General features: G+C 42.7%; 1 protein-coding gene across 1 annotated transcript in view; it reads left to right on the top strand.

The window, feature by feature from the left end:
• Positions 1-15784, top strand: part of LOC105562920 (laminin subunit alpha-1-like) — a 64161-nt gene that overhangs the window by 44966 nt on the left and 3411 nt on the right. The window contains exons 3-9 of the mRNA XM_012014094.1: positions 3558-3800; positions 7475-7705; positions 12841-13077; positions 13475-13636; positions 14005-14301; positions 15127-15387; positions 15476-15723. Coding sequence (XP_011869484.1) covers positions 3558-3800; positions 7475-7705; positions 12841-13077; positions 13475-13636; positions 14005-14301; positions 15127-15387; positions 15476-15723 — 1679 coding nt within the window. The remainder of the gene's footprint in view (positions 1-3557; positions 3801-7474; positions 7706-12840; positions 13078-13474; positions 13637-14004; positions 14302-15126; positions 15388-15475; positions 15724-15784) is intronic.

The following is a 15784-nucleotide window of genomic DNA, read 5'->3' on the forward strand; positions in this document are numbered from 1 at the left end:
TTATATATATATATGAAATGACTCGGGAAGACATCCCCAACAACATATTTAAAAATGAAGCAAATCGGAGAGGAGGCTCCTTTTATGCATAATTACCCAATTTATTTTTAATGTGTAAGTTTACAAGCATTATAGTAGCGTGATGAAATTGCTATCCGGTTTAACCACCTTCGATCGTTTTCGATCTTGATCCATTTTGGGTCACAAGTCGCATTGTCCAAAGAAAACATCGACCCTTTCGGTTATTTATCATCGACTTTCTACGCGTCAGCTATAAAGCCATTTTTGTCATCTGATGCTAATATCAAGTGCATCCTTACAAGGCTGTGGATGCGTTTAAACGAAAGAAGCCGTCGCCCGTGATCGTGGGAGCCGTCCGTTGCATTTCTCTCGCGCAGTGTCACGTGGCCGGTGCTTCGAGAATTCCCCGCGGTGACCACTGAGGCAAAACACAATCCGTGTTTCTCGGATACCGAGCGCGAGATCGAGCGCAACTCTCGTACCGACCACTTTTCATTTTCGCGGAAGGAATGACGTCGCTGCTCCTAAAAGAGCGTTGCCATGCGCTCAGTTTTATGGGAAAGGAGCACGATGCTGTGATTCTAGCATCGAATCTAATACTGAACCAAACAGAATAACAATGTCAATTACAAATCACCGTCGTCACCTTTCGTGCCAATTAATTTGGAGTCGGCGATCTGCTGAATTGGGCATAGCAGGTGCGAGGTAGATGGTTAAAATGTTGCAGTGTAACGCTATGGTTCCGTCGACGAAATCAAATTAGATTACGTAAATATGAAACCTGACGACTTTATATTGACACAAGACTGTTTTTTAATTGTACCTGCAAATCTTAGTAATTTTATAACGTTATCGCGACATCTACGCCACTGATGTATCGGCAGATCGAGGCGAGATGCGTCAAGTACGGCCCTTGACGTGCCGATGCAAGGCTATCCGATCTCGCCTAGTATTTACACGCGTTACCCAACGCAAACGGAGTTGAACCAAGTGGGTCCGCCCTGGAACACCTTAACGCGATTGACGGAATATTGACGAGCTCTCGCGCGATAATACGAGCCGTCTTGCATTACACGAGTGTCGCTCCCGAGAATAAACATGGAAAATAATGATTAAAAACTGAATTCTATTTTTTACGATAATAATAATATCTGCATTATCGTGAAACAAATTTACAGGGAGACTCCAAAATTAAGTTCAATTTCAATTATTCAGTTGAATCTTCGAGCTTGAAAAAAAGACGATGTGAAAAGTATATTTTTGTTACATACACGTGCAGCTTCCCGAAAGAATAATCCGTATTTTTATTCATTATATACTAATTGTACTCGTTACACTAATTTTTCGTTTGTGACGTGACTTTTATATTTGGAGGATGCGAAAAAGCACATTAAAGCGAGAACGTGAACGCACATAGTGGCAGCAGCTCCACTCGCGTCTCCAGATCTTCCGTTTATTCTCCTTTAATGGTGATTCGACAACGTTTGTTTCGAACAAGTCAGACGCGCGCGCGGTCGCACGTTGAAACACTCGTCCCTCGGTAATTCTGTCGTGCGCTGGCGCGATAAACTCTGCCGTTCTCGTGTACACCGCCCGCGTGGACCGACACCCTCGAGGGCCGGAAGGGGGCAACCTTGAGCCAGTAATGCATTCGTGGTTTGCTTATGACCTACCCCATGTGACGAGGCACGCGATGCCGACGGCGAGTGGGAACCGGAGGAGCATGTGCGGCCAACGCAAATATTTAGCCGGTAAAAGGCGGGCAGCCTCGGGAAGAGACTGCCTCGTAACGCTTTCCCTTTTCCCTTGCTCCTGTCATAACAATGCTGATGCGCAAACGTATTCCCCTGCAGCTCCGGCGCTGCCATGTACACGTTCGCACATTCTGCACGCTAAACGAGACGAGTATATCCTCGTTAGGGCTGCTCGTCACGTCATTGCGTCGTATAATCCACAGCAAGGCATCCCGCAAATCGAAGATTATTTCTCGATCGCCGATCTGTAACAACTCTGTAATGCCTAAAGGCGACCAGGACCTCCACACTCGCACGCGCGGCCGCGCGTATGCGCCGTCCTCGTCTACGAAGTAAAAGGGCCGGATAATTGAAGCCGGCTTCTCCGCGGGCCCGAATCGGCCGTTCCGGACGAAGTCCCTAGAAGGAAACGTAGCCGGTATCGCGGACATGCGATCTGTCTTTATGGTCCGAAAGTGGGCGTCGGTCCCGGCCTCACAATGCCGGCGTAACGACGACACAACGAGGACAACGATAGCGACAACGACAACGACAAAGATGCGGCCCGACGGCGGGATGAAGGACTCCCGTCTTGTTAAATCGCGACTGCAGAGTCGGAGATGCATGCGACTGCAGATCCTCGCGCACGCTCGGGACTTTGCAAAAGCTTCAGGGTGTTTGACGTCTTTATCAATGCAGAAGGGAAGAGTTAATCGGTGAAAAAAACAAATGAGAAGGAAAAGATGTCGATTGAATCTTATCTACTTTAAATCAACCGAACATCTCATGCTCTCTTTCTCTCTCCTGCCACTGCACATATTAGAACATACATCGACGTGTTAAAAATTGTGTACTAAAGTATTTATCCGAAGGAGTACTTATCTAAAATATCATCGTGTGCTGTGTAAAGATAATAACGTACGATACATGTGCAGTATCACTCACGTGCCTAGTATTCAACGAAGCATCTCCCCTGTAACGCAACACTCGCGCCTACGTGCGCGCCTCGTTTACGATTCGCCACGCTAGATTGTATTTTAAAATTCGTATTTGCGCCATTTACGTCCTGCAACATCAAGACATAATCGCGAGACAGCGTGGGGTACTTCTACATAATGTACGCATAGAATATTTAACTATCGATTCATACGCGGTTGTAACGCGCGAACAATGAGAAGATAATAGTAAGGCGGGCAAAAGAGAGCAGCTAATAGCGAGTAGCAGCTGATTTTCATCGCTTGTCCGCTCAGACTGCGTGTAAAATCGCGGTTGACGCATTCTACGCGCAGACAAAAGTTCCAACATCCGCCTCTCCGAGTGGCGGCGGACATTTTTCCATGGTACGAGAGAGGAAAAGATAGGGAGATTGACGCAGTGGCCCATTACAACGATATTGTGTTCTTCTACTTGTCGCGTCGATGGGACACGAGCGAGCACCAACTAGTTCTGCGCGATCTGCGGCTGCTTGGAATTAATTATCCGTCGCGGGATCCCTGGGTCTCGGCGGGGTTTCCGTCGAGCCGCGGGAGACCTGCAAATCCGGCCTCCGGCATTGAGCTCGCGATTTTTATCTCGGCGCGCAGCACCGACAACGTGGTACGGAAAGCCGCGGGTGTAGAGAGAATACGGACTTTACTTTCCCTTTCTGATCCTCGACAGTTTTTCATCGCAAATTATCGGTCGAATACGATATCATTGCGCTACGTAAAACTTGACATGTGCGTTGTAAAAACATTTTATAATCAGGAAATTGCGTTATCCCGAGTTTATCTTACTGACATCTTGGTATTATTGCCTTTTCAGGTCTATCAAGTGGAATACGTGATAGTGAAGGCCGCGAACTCGCCGAGACCCGCGGCCTGGATTCTGGAAAGATCTTTGGACGGCGAGAACTTCCAGCCGTGGCAGTATTACGCGCCGAGCGATGAGGAATGCTGGGCGAGATATTCGGTACCGCCCGCCATGGGCAAACCCGTTTACAAAGCCGACGACGAGGTCATATGCACCACCCAGTACTCCAGACCAACCCCCATGGAGAGCGGCGAGGTGAGGGACACGTTTCTCTTTTCACAAAGTTCGAAAAATGCGATTCGCGGATATCAGCTTCTATTACGCTCTTTACACTTTATCCTCTTTTATGGCCGCTCTTGCCTAAAAATATTATCGCCTCGCGATATTAATATTTTATTCCGATGAATTTCTCGATAGCCTTACACACTTTGCGTTCTAATAATAAGGGGATATAATTAACTCAATAATAGACGTACAATTAAGCCAATCGAGCGCTTTTTCGTAGAAAATAGAGTTATTATCGGGTTGGATTTACGCTGCGCTAGTTAACTGTAACTTGTTACTTGCCACAAGGTAACGTTTAACATTGCAAAAGCAGGAAAGAGAAAGAAATTACTCAACTGATGCGTAAAAAAAAACTCGCAACTGCTATTAAGGTTCAGCTATGCCGCACGTACAAATAACGTATTCATCGTAACGTTGGGTGTTGCGAGCGTTGAAAACGCGAATAATTAAACCACACTAAAAGCACGACGAAGTGCATTTTTCGCGCGAGCCCTTTAACTGCCGGCCATAAAGTAGCATAACGACCTATCTCTAATAACCTGTTGCATACAAATGTCAGGCTGCCAATCGGCGCACCTCTGTGCGCCGTAATGCCTGATCGTCGTCAAAAATGAACCGTCTTCACCTTCACTCATTCGTTACAATGTGTGTGTACGTGTGTGATTCAGTATTTAAATGTCAGATATTACCGACGTTATTTCTTTAGCGGCGCTTCATTTTATAAAACAGTTTTATTCCGGCGCGCTCGCTCTCTCAATAAAATGAAATAGAAACGTTCTCATAGAAATGGCGAGATTATTTTATCGTATGTTGCTTTTCACGAAATGCTTATCTCGGGAGGGCTAAGTCAATATAAAAGACGTTACGTTAATGATACGCGTGATGAAACGAGCGGCGTTTATGCTCGCCGACGCGTTTTTCCGTAGCGTTCGTTCCGCTACGAGCGCGACTAACCGTGTCATTATCAATAATCCTTGCGAAAATCCTCACGGCCGCACTTGGCATCGTTAATTATCGTCGGTCTTATGCGGCCGCGCGTGTGCAATTACGCTATTGGATGATTAGCGGGCGCTGATTTTACAGGCAACGGGGCTGCCGGTCCGCTTGCTTCCGGTAGATCCCGTTTTTCTTCGTCCCCCCCGCTCTTCCCCTCCCCGCTGTCGTTTTTGTCTTTTATCGCCAAGTAATGGGTACGGTGGCGACTTAAGGTCATTAATAAACGGCGAACTGGGCGCCGTTTCCTCGATATAAAACTATGTAATGAGAGTGTTTCGGAATCTTCCTCCACAACTTTAATATATTTCATCCATTTTTCGTATTGTTTATAAACGTTTCTTTCGTTTTCTTTGACGTCTTTCAGAGCTTATTACCACGAAACCGATTGAAGTTCTTCACGCACACTTCAGATTTATAATTCTTTAATCCTTACTTTCGATCGAATTTATTGTAAAACTATTGATACTACGTGGCGCGTTGATAAAAGGATCCATTTTATGTTGTAGAACCTAAAAGTAATGATGTAGATAGATAAAAGTTTAGATATTCTGTATAATTACCGCGGCTCGCACACTTACATATCCCGACCGTTAGTTCTCAATTAATTTCTTTTGGTAAGCCGTTACGGTAAATCGCGAGACGCCACGATATCGGAAGCGATGCATTAAGCGCGAGACGAAAGTGTGCGTTTCTGCTATTATACCAACATATTCCGAGCCATTATTGCACGAATGTGCGCCTGTTTTGCGACGATAATTTACCATTCATCTCGTTATCATCGCGTCGGAAATAGGTTTGCCGCGAGGCAATGCTTCATGGTATAGAAATTTATAAGTCACTTCCCTCACCTTTTTCCGCGCATTGCGATTTGCTTTATTCAACGAGCTGCGTTTCCAATCCTTCATCGTGTAAGAATATTGAGGAAACGGTACGTAATTATATTTGTGAAAGTGCATAATTATTCACAATAATACACGTTAACGCTATCTTCTCTCTAATACTGTTAGGCACGTGACGAATTAGTAAATAGATGCATCGTCATTTATTGCAACGTTTTATTTAATTTTTTAGGTTGCTTGCGATTAAAATGGGTCATTATTTTTTTAGAATCATTTTTTTTATTGCCACGCACCATTTAATCGGATTTTACTTGTAATTAAACTTTTAGGAATTTGATAATTTTTAATATTACTTAAAAACTTTCATTCTTTATCTTTTCTGTTAGATATGCAGACGAGTATTATATTCGAGGAATCAAATATTTTCTCGGTTAGAAAGATTTTTTTAGATCTCTGATGTACATAAACTTGCTAACTTTACTGCTGACATTACAGCGTTTAATTTTACTTTAGGAGACACATATTTTCGACGCTATCTCGACTACCCGCGCGAATCGTTAAAAGACACTTTTGCGACCAGGGAATAAAAGGTAATCATTTCGTGGCGAGGATCGATCCTCAGGTATGGGGATCTCCTGTTTCTCATGGCGGGGACATCATTTCTTGCGAAACGGCAGCGGGTGCACCGAGTTCGCCGTATGTCAGGAGATGTGCACTTCCATCCTCCTTCGGCCGCCTATTCTTTCGTCCTCCCCGCGTGCCCGGTTCGCGTGTAGAAGCGTAAAACTGCCAAGCTTCCTCCCTATGGAAGGTGCGTACGCTACACTCCCTTATACGGCCAGGTAGCGCCGTACATGGCCAGAATGTAGGGATCGCCGTTTTTGTATCATCGATTCTCTCTCCGCGTTTCTCTCTTTCGTTTCTTCCCTCGTCGCGACTCCGTTCGCACGAAACCGATCGCGCGTGCTCCTGGGAGCACGAGAGTTTTAATTATCAGCCGAGCTACCGAGAATTCGGGGCAAGTGCCTGCTCCTCGTTTAACCCCTTCAATTTTTCCAGCGAGCAAATGTTACTTCGGTAAACACCGCGAATCCACACTTGCGTGATATTGCGGCTTTCCGAGAAGCGGAATGAGCGTGAAAATAGAAAAGACGAGAGGGACAAAAGATGAAAGTGAGAGAGAAAATTGTACGTAAATGCCAAAAACGATCAATACGCGCACGGATAACTTTGTCGATTTGCTGGAAGCACGAACAATTAAAGACAAAGTTTGGCAATCAGCAAAAGATCGCGCATTTCTAAATACAAGCCATTGTCCCTTATTAGGCACCGCGTGCCCGTCCATTTACGGAACTCGCCGTTCTGTTCTTAGCACGCGGCACCATTCGCGGATGATTTACTTCTTTGTCCATGTCTCTGGAATTTAGCAGCTTCGCCCACCAACGCTAATTGACCGTCGCCGATCGTTCAACAACCACGGATATTGCGCCAGGCTGCGTCTGATTTTATTTGCAGTTCTTTATTCTCACCGTCAAAATCAGTTAAAGAGCGCCAAACATTATCCCCCTTTTGTTTTCACAATAATTTACGGTAAAGTTGCAAATTTCTTGTGCTAGAGGTATATCATCATGGGACGACCACATTTTTTTGTGCGCAGGTTGTAAATAAAATTATTCTCTCGAGCTATATTTCTCTATTATTGCAACTAAACATCACACAGATATCTGATGATAGATAATATATTATGCTATAAATTACCCGGCGGGTGATTGTTGTGGCTGACAAGAATTTTAATTGTTTACTCGAAAGATCCACACGCACTTGGTGAACGGTCGACCTGGGGCTCTGAACCACAGCGCGACTCTGCAGGAATTCACCCAGGCCAGATTCGTGCGGCTCCGTCTTCAGAGTCTCCGACGTAACGGCGAGGCTTTTGCCGACAAGAGGCGTGCCTTTTATTCGATAAGGGAAATCAATATCGGAGGACGCTGCCTGTGCTCCGGACATGCGGCGCGATGTCGGTACAGCGTCCAGCACGGGGTAAGTGCGAGCAAATTATTTTATCGCGGCAAAGGTTGCTAAGTGATAAATATGTTTACATAGCGTATTTTTGTTTAAATAAATGTGTCTTATTATTAAATTCATTTACGGAGAACGTAACTCGACAGCATCGAGTATTCGAACATATTTCTAACGTCTCTTTTTCATTAAATCGTATAATTTTTCGCGTAATACTCTTAGCAAAATGCGGAATTCGCCCCGTGACAATTTGTAGAAAGTTTATAATGACACGATTTCCGTGGCGCCGGGATTGGTCGCGCTCTCGAAAACGGACACTCAGATTCTGCTGCTTGGGAAATAAATCCGTCGAAAGTGCCATAAACTTGTCAGGTCTTTGTCCGTCGACGCCGCTAATGGCGGGGGTCGTCCCTTCTTCTCGAATCGTTGCCTGCTACAAAGCCCGCAGAAACCGCCAAGAATTAAGGTTTCGCCGTGATCGCGCGGAGTGGGTGCTTTCGGAGGCGCCATTAGTTTTTTCGCCACTATCAATGCTGCGGTCTCTCTAGGGTACGTGTCCGGAGTTGCGGGTATCTCGGGATTGAAGGTAGAACGATGAATCACGGTTAGAACCGTGAGAATTGCTTGTTCACGTAACAATAGGTGACCCAATTCTTCCCGTCACTTGTTTGCGGGTTATTTATGGGTACGAGTTATATAATACATATATCATTAAAACTAACATTTATATTTAATCAGGCTGCTACCGTGGAACAGTTTTATTCGTACGCGGAGAGAATCTTCTTTTAAAATTTATCCTGAAAATCATGTAATCGCGGGACAACGTGGCATTTTAAAGAACTTTATGAGAGTTTTCTTGAAAATTTACCATACTAGTAAGATGTATACTAACAATAATTATGATTACTGGTAAAATTTTTACAAACTTTTACAGAATTTCTTGAAATGCCATATCGTCCCACGATTACATGATTTTCAGGATAAATTTTAAGAGAAATTTCTCTCCGTGTAATAACACAGTTTTGTTTTAGAATCGATCTACTTGATAGAATTATCTACCAAGTGACTTGAACAGTATTATCAATTATAAACATTAAACAACGATGAATATTTCTCCTATTTAGATATAAATCAAATTGAAATTTAAACGCCTATTGTATTAGGACCTAGGCAAGGTGGTGGCCATTAAATAGCTTAGTGAATCCATATACCGTATTTTTCCTACTCTGTACTGTGTTGGTTGGGGTAATATTTTTCGCAATAAGAATTTTAATTCAATAGGGGAAAGGGTAAATTTATAATGCTAAGTATAGCATTAAAATTAAATTAAAATAATTTATAAAAATCGCTTTGCGATTTTTAGAACATGTGAATTCACTGACGAGAATGATCCTACCGAGGGGAAAATCTGTGTTATATGTCCGATAGTAACGGCGCACAGTACAGAGTAGGAAAAATACGGTATATGGATTCACTAAGCTATTTAATGGCCACCACCTTGCCTAGGTCCTAATACAATGGGCGTTTAAATTTTAATTTGATATAAACATTAATTTAGATACGATGTATAATGGTAATTAAAAATTTCCCGATATCTGTCTAATGACATTTTTAATTAGACAATTTGCAGCGTTTTAAAGTCGCAAACGTTATTTGCACGATACACGCGCGAGTAAAATGAGAATAGGTCGCATTTAGTTAGAAAGACCGTGCGGGTCAATGACGAGCGTGTAGCGCGGAGTAAATTTACGACGGACATGAGACGAAATGAAAATGCAAACACCGTGCTTTATCCGAAGGGATGATTCACGTTTAATTACGGATACGGCGGTTTCTCAGACGGCACAATATGCGAGCGAGAAGACAATAGTCAACGCGAGTGATTAATTACTCTCGTTCGTGGCATATTTCCTCGTGAAGCTGGGATCTCTTTCGCTCTCTCTCTCTCTCTCGCAGCTGCGAATCTGTATGTCGCTACAATCCAAGAACGAGTATTCGCTGAGTCGTGTGTTCCATGCAGCTGGCTTTAACAGACAATAATAGTACACCATGTCCTCTAAGAATTACCAACGCTGTCGCTCGGAATTGTGAAACCCCTCCTCGCGATTACGATTACCTTGATCTGTGCAGACGCGAATTCAAAATTTAAAAAAATCTCTACACGACGCTCGTAAAGCAACAAGTTATTATGTCACGTTCCACTATCATTGTCGTCAGGATACTTTACTTATATTATGTGCTTCTAATGATTAACAGATATTTTTATTTAAAAAAGATTAAGTTTTATAGAAGAAATTAATTTCATTAATTGGACTAAGTGCTTAAATTTTATTAAAGTTAATTATTGTATATAAATACCTTCTTTTGACAATGATATTAAATTTTGAGAAACAATTTTTTCATGACTAGGAAACATTATTCTTATCTTTAATTAGGACGGTAACAAATGACAGAGAGATACGTGGAAGGTTCATATAAGATTTCTGAGAAATTTTATTTATTAGATTAGGCTGCTCAACACCAAAGGATATTACATTGTTACGACTCGCTTTTGTATCGTTGCCAATGCGCTCGACATTCCCGGGAATTGGACAGGCATTTCGCGAGATTGTAGACGCGTAATACGATAGAACATTCATTGTGTCATTCATGATGCAACGCCACGTTTCGCCGCATCGGAATCACTGCACCGCCGTAGGCTGGGCATTGACCTTTGCGTTGCATTCTGCTCGTGCAATTTTCACGATGTTCGTTTATTTGACACGAATCGAGTATACGCTCATTCAGTGTCCGTTGTTATGAATTGAAGTGGGAATTATTAAGGAAAGTGCAATGGCAGATACAGCGAGAAAGCAAAAAATAAGCACGCGCGCGACGATTGAGAGTATACCATAGGGGACGTTGATTTCTTGCTTGTTTGTCACTGCGGACGAGAACACTGGAGTATTGTGTCATTATCAATTTTATATACAATGTTACGGTCACTTTCGCAATTCGCGTATCCTCGCCTTATCATATCACTCGAGTGCGTTCCAGTCAATTAACATTAATTAAATCTTTTACCAATTTTTTCAAGCCTCGTAAAGTCGGAAAATGAATTATGATGGCAATTCATTTCACTTTATTAAAAAATCTCCCGAATTAAATGTCAGCGGGAAATAGATATTTTATTTAGCTTACTTTTTTACGTTAGAAAAATATTAATCTTTTTCTCTCTCAACGTAGAAAATTCTCGTGCTTTTGTGTGAAAAATTTAAATGCTTTAAAGTATCTTGTAGCTCACTTATGTAACATAAATCTCTCAGTTTCATTAAAACTAAAAGAAATTGGCTTCTCTGAAAAAAAGTATATGTATTTTGTGCGGTCATTATTACTGCACCATTAATAATCTTTTTTCTGCTAACGACTTTTATTTCATTAAACATATTTGACCGCACACGAATTAGAAAAGCAATTCCTATAAAATTTATGATTCCTAAACGGATGTGTTCTTAATTTGTTAATATTTAAGCAGTCACAATTTTCATGAGATCAGTACTCATTTCCACTTATAATCCCAAAATTATCGATCCTGAAATTACATACATAGTTTTTTTGATGAGAGAAAGAACGAGAGAAAGAAGGATTGCTTGGAGCGACGAATTGGTCAAAAATTGGTCGTAAAAATTAAGGTCACCCATTCCGCGTTGAGGTTTTTATTTTTTGGAGGCCGGGCTATCTCGATTTGAAAATAACGGCCTCGGAACATTATGGCTCCCGATGAAATGTAATTCAGGTTCGTTAAATGCCACCGTGGCGAAGAGTAATTGCAGAAACCGGGGCTTGATTGCTGATCGCAGGGATGGCCATTATCATCGGCAGTAAATAATACCGAGAGCGTGTTAACGGGGGGATATTGCAATTGACCGGAGTGGCCCATTCGTTTGTCACGCCAATGATAAGGCCACACGCGTCGTGTTAACCTTTTCGCTCTTCCGCATGTATTCACGCTTATCGGGTGCGCGATGCGATATTTCGGTGAAATCGCGGCTCATTAATCCCGCCGTAATTTATTTTGGGCGCTAATTCTTCGCGCGATTTCTTCGGCCCAATTCGATGTACTGCAGAGATAATTGCAGAGCCAATTGAAGTAACTCTGACAGAGAAAGTTTTTTGGTGTTATTAACAGTTGTTTATGACTCCATGATGATTATTGATTTTATTATTGCGAGGTTTGGCGGTATCGCAATTATTTACAAAGCTTTTGTAATTGCTTTCGTTCTAATTTCGTTAAAACCCCGAAATTCATAGGCGTATCGTAATTTTCGAAGAAGGAAGGAAGAAACAGTCGTTGTTGTTTGTCGAGAATCCAAAATTTACTGTCGATCGTACTCAGACGTTTGAATTGGCTAAAATCATTTGTGTTTCTGCCACATCCCACGATTGAGCGATTTGCTGATCGCAAACGCTAGTTATGACAACCGCTGAATTCTTCGGGCAACAAAGTGGGACTCGTAAACCGAATATGTAACGTCCAGTGCAACGTGAACACCACTTTATGCCCGGCAATTTAGTTATCCGCGATTACACGCATATCGTTTGCGCATTCGGATAGAGACCTATGAAGTCCCGTTTTTATGGCTTCGCAATGCGGTAACATCCGGACGGCTGAAGCTATAACGTTACTGAATACATCGATTCATATGACTAATCAACAATGAAATCAATCATTTAGTTTTTGCACTCCAAAGCGTAGTTTTACGACTTACGTGTCGTAAAATGTATCGAGTGACGAAGGAACAAGTATTAATAAAGATAATTCAATTATTAATAAGAACGTTCTGTCAACAACGAGAATTTGATTATCTGCTGCAATCTTTCATTAATTTCTCGATGATAATTAGCAGTCAGAAACGTTATTAGAATTTGACAAATGAAGGAAACAGAACGATGACATAAATCTCGACTAACTGTGCGATAAGCGAGCTCCCACAAACATTTCTCGAAGCGCGAGTAAAATTACGCAGAGATATTACAAGGTGTAACTGGCAAACCTTCCGCAGCATATCTGCAGTGTATCTGCTACAGAGCGCGCGTATTCGCTGTATGACTTAATAGATAAGCGCAACTCAAGAACATGGATAATTTCGCGATATCTGATAAGCGATATCCCTCAGCATCAGGAATGCGAATGCGAGCGCCACACGTGCGGCGAAAGATGCGAAAAATGCTGCCCCATGTACAATCAGATCCCGTGGAAGCCCGGCACAGCTGGCAAGGGCTTTCACTGCGAGAAGTGCAACTGCAATGGCCATGCAACGTCCTGCAAATACGACCAGGAAGTGGCCGAGAGGAGAATGTCCATGGATATCCGTGGGAAATACCGTGGCGGTGGCGTGTGCGTCAATTGCACGGTGAGATGATAAGAAGTTAAGGAACAAAACGCGAACGCGATTTATCAATTTTAACTGCCATCAAACGCGCTTTTGAGTGATAAATGGAAAAATGAGTAATCCTCTAAATTGTAATTATGAGAAATTTATTGCGAAATAATAATTGAATGATAAACCTGATAATGTTTAAAGTCGAGTAATTTCTGCAAATATATGCCCGCAAAGTAAAAACTACCTATGGAGGATTACAGATACTTACAAATAGTTTCTTAATTTGTAGAAATGAACTTTTGCGATTAACAGATGCCTAATATCTATGAGAGAATCGATATTTAATGATGTTAGCGTTAGGTAAAATATAAGATGTTAAGAATATAATTCAAAAATATCATTGGCGATAACATTTGCAAAATCTTAGGAACACACGATCGGTATCAACTGCGAAAAATGTGAGGTCGGCTACTACAGGCCGAACGGCGTTGCACCTGATGCATCTGAACCCTGCTTGCCCTGCGACTGCAACACACGTGGCAGTACAGGCTACTGCACTCCCGACGATTCCTACACGCGTATGGGAAAGGTAAGAGTAATTTCCTGTAGTTTCAATTGCGTAAATATTTTAACAAAAATACATATTGTGTCTCATGGTGGAAAATATATAGATTGGTGTAAAATTAAAAATTTCTTCTTCGTAAGTTTTGACACTCAAATCTTTCCAATGAATAAAAATGAAAAATTTGTTCGATCAACATGCCTTGGAACGTTTCGTCCCACATAAATTCACCGTGGCGGTTATTTTCGCCGAATCTCGGAGGAACATCAGCCGCGCGCGATAATCGCTTGCGCGACCGTGATTTACGCGCGCATCGATTATCCATCCCGGTGATTTCTAAACAGGGCCGTTCTCACGATCGATCCTAATCGGTCCGCACACCGATCGTGTTCCAGGTAGCAGGTGCCTGCGAGTGCAAGCCAGGATATTCGGGATACAGATGCGATCAGTGCGCTGCCGGTTATCGGCAGTTTCCCGATTGCATGCCGTGCCCCTGCGACTCCCGCGGGATTCTGCCGTCCCACGATTGCGAGGGCGACTGTTTGTGCAAGGCGAACGTCGCCGGGGACTTCTGCGACCGTTGCAAACCCGGATACTTTGCGCTCACCAAGGACAATCTTGATGGGTGCATGTCCTGCTATTGCTTCGACGTAGCAGATCGCTGCACCACCGCGACGCTACGATACAGCATGGTAAGTTTTTTTTTTAATAGAAAATAAACTTTCCTAACGTGCGTGTCAGTTTTATTGAAATGGGGAAACTTTTAGTGCTGCAGGTTTATTTCTGTGATTTCACGCTTTTCTCCTAGCGCAATTTTATTATTTGATCTAATTATCGTAATGAATTTGAGTTAGAAACTGAAGCAATTACATTATTAAATTTGAGTTTCTAAACAGAAGAAGATAGAAATGCAGGAATTCGTCGCTTATTGAGACATGTTGTTAATTGGTACTGTTGATCTTGGATAATTCTGTATGTAAACGAGACAATAACGTCGTTTGTCAAGTGTCAAGATCGGGTTGACAGGTGCAAAATTCAGAACGATTGGTTGACGTTCTCCTGCGGGCATGTCGTTCGGTTTAGGACGTTAATCTTAGGCGACGTCCTCGTTGCACGCGATAAATTGGATAAAGAGACAATTATAGTTTATCACTCCCGCCGATAAATTGCAGACCCGCAATTACGATGGCGGTAATGGCGTCGAACTGGAACGAACAAAAAACGCGAACCGCGCTATCATAATAGGTCAATGTGCATGCGACTTCTTACGGCATAAGATTTATCGGAGCTAAATTTGTTAACGAAATTATCTTTTACAAAGAATAACAGTATTATGAATCATCATAAATAATATTAATTACTGAATAATGAATGAAATATACAATTAATAAAATCAGCTAGCATCTTCGTTACTTGTAATAACTTCGCGAGAAACGAAATGGAAGTAAAACTGAGCGACAATAGACCTCGACGATAAAATAACGGAAGGTGGGCCGTGCGGCTCGCTTTTTTTTCAGATTTCTACACTGGAAAACTGGTTGGTGACCGACATGAACGCGTCCCGGGCGGTCGTTCCCGTCTTAGACACGGACAACGAATGGCTGACCGTGGCGGCGTTCGACGTCGAGTATGACAGTCCTTTCTGGCTGGCGCCGCAGATTTACACGGGGAATCGCGTATCCTCGTACGGGAGTAATCTCACGTACTCCGTTACGTGGGTTGTTATGCGAGGCGACACCAGTGGTAAACCGACCACGGAGCCCAACGTTATTCTAGTTGTAAATATTCGCTCTTGCATTTTTCTTGCACATTTAATAAAAAAAAAATAGATATGTAATAACGTGAAATTTTCACATACTCGCGAAGGGTAACAATGGCATGCGCATAGCGTACGGCGAGGAACAGTACAATGGTCAAGAAGCTGAAATAGCGGTACCTTTACGGGAGCAAGGCTGGTTCCACGTGCGAAGCGACGTTCAGGACATCCCGACCAGATTGAGGAGGACCGAGTTCCGCGGCGATCCCGTGACGAGGGCACAAATGATACGTGTCCTCACCGATCTGAAGTATCTAATGATAAGGGCGCGATATCATTCGGAGCAAATTGAAGGAAGGTGCATAAATCTCCAATTCTTTATCGGGCATTTAGCTCGCGCGTGGATAGTATCTTTATAG

Source organism: Vollenhovia emeryi, unplaced genomic scaffold (assembly GCF_000949405.1).
Source record: "Vollenhovia emeryi isolate VEMERY1.0 unplaced genomic scaffold, V.emery_V1.0 DF939182.1, whole genome shotgun sequence".
NCBI lineage: Eukaryota > Metazoa > Arthropoda > Insecta > Hymenoptera > Formicidae > Vollenhovia > Vollenhovia emeryi.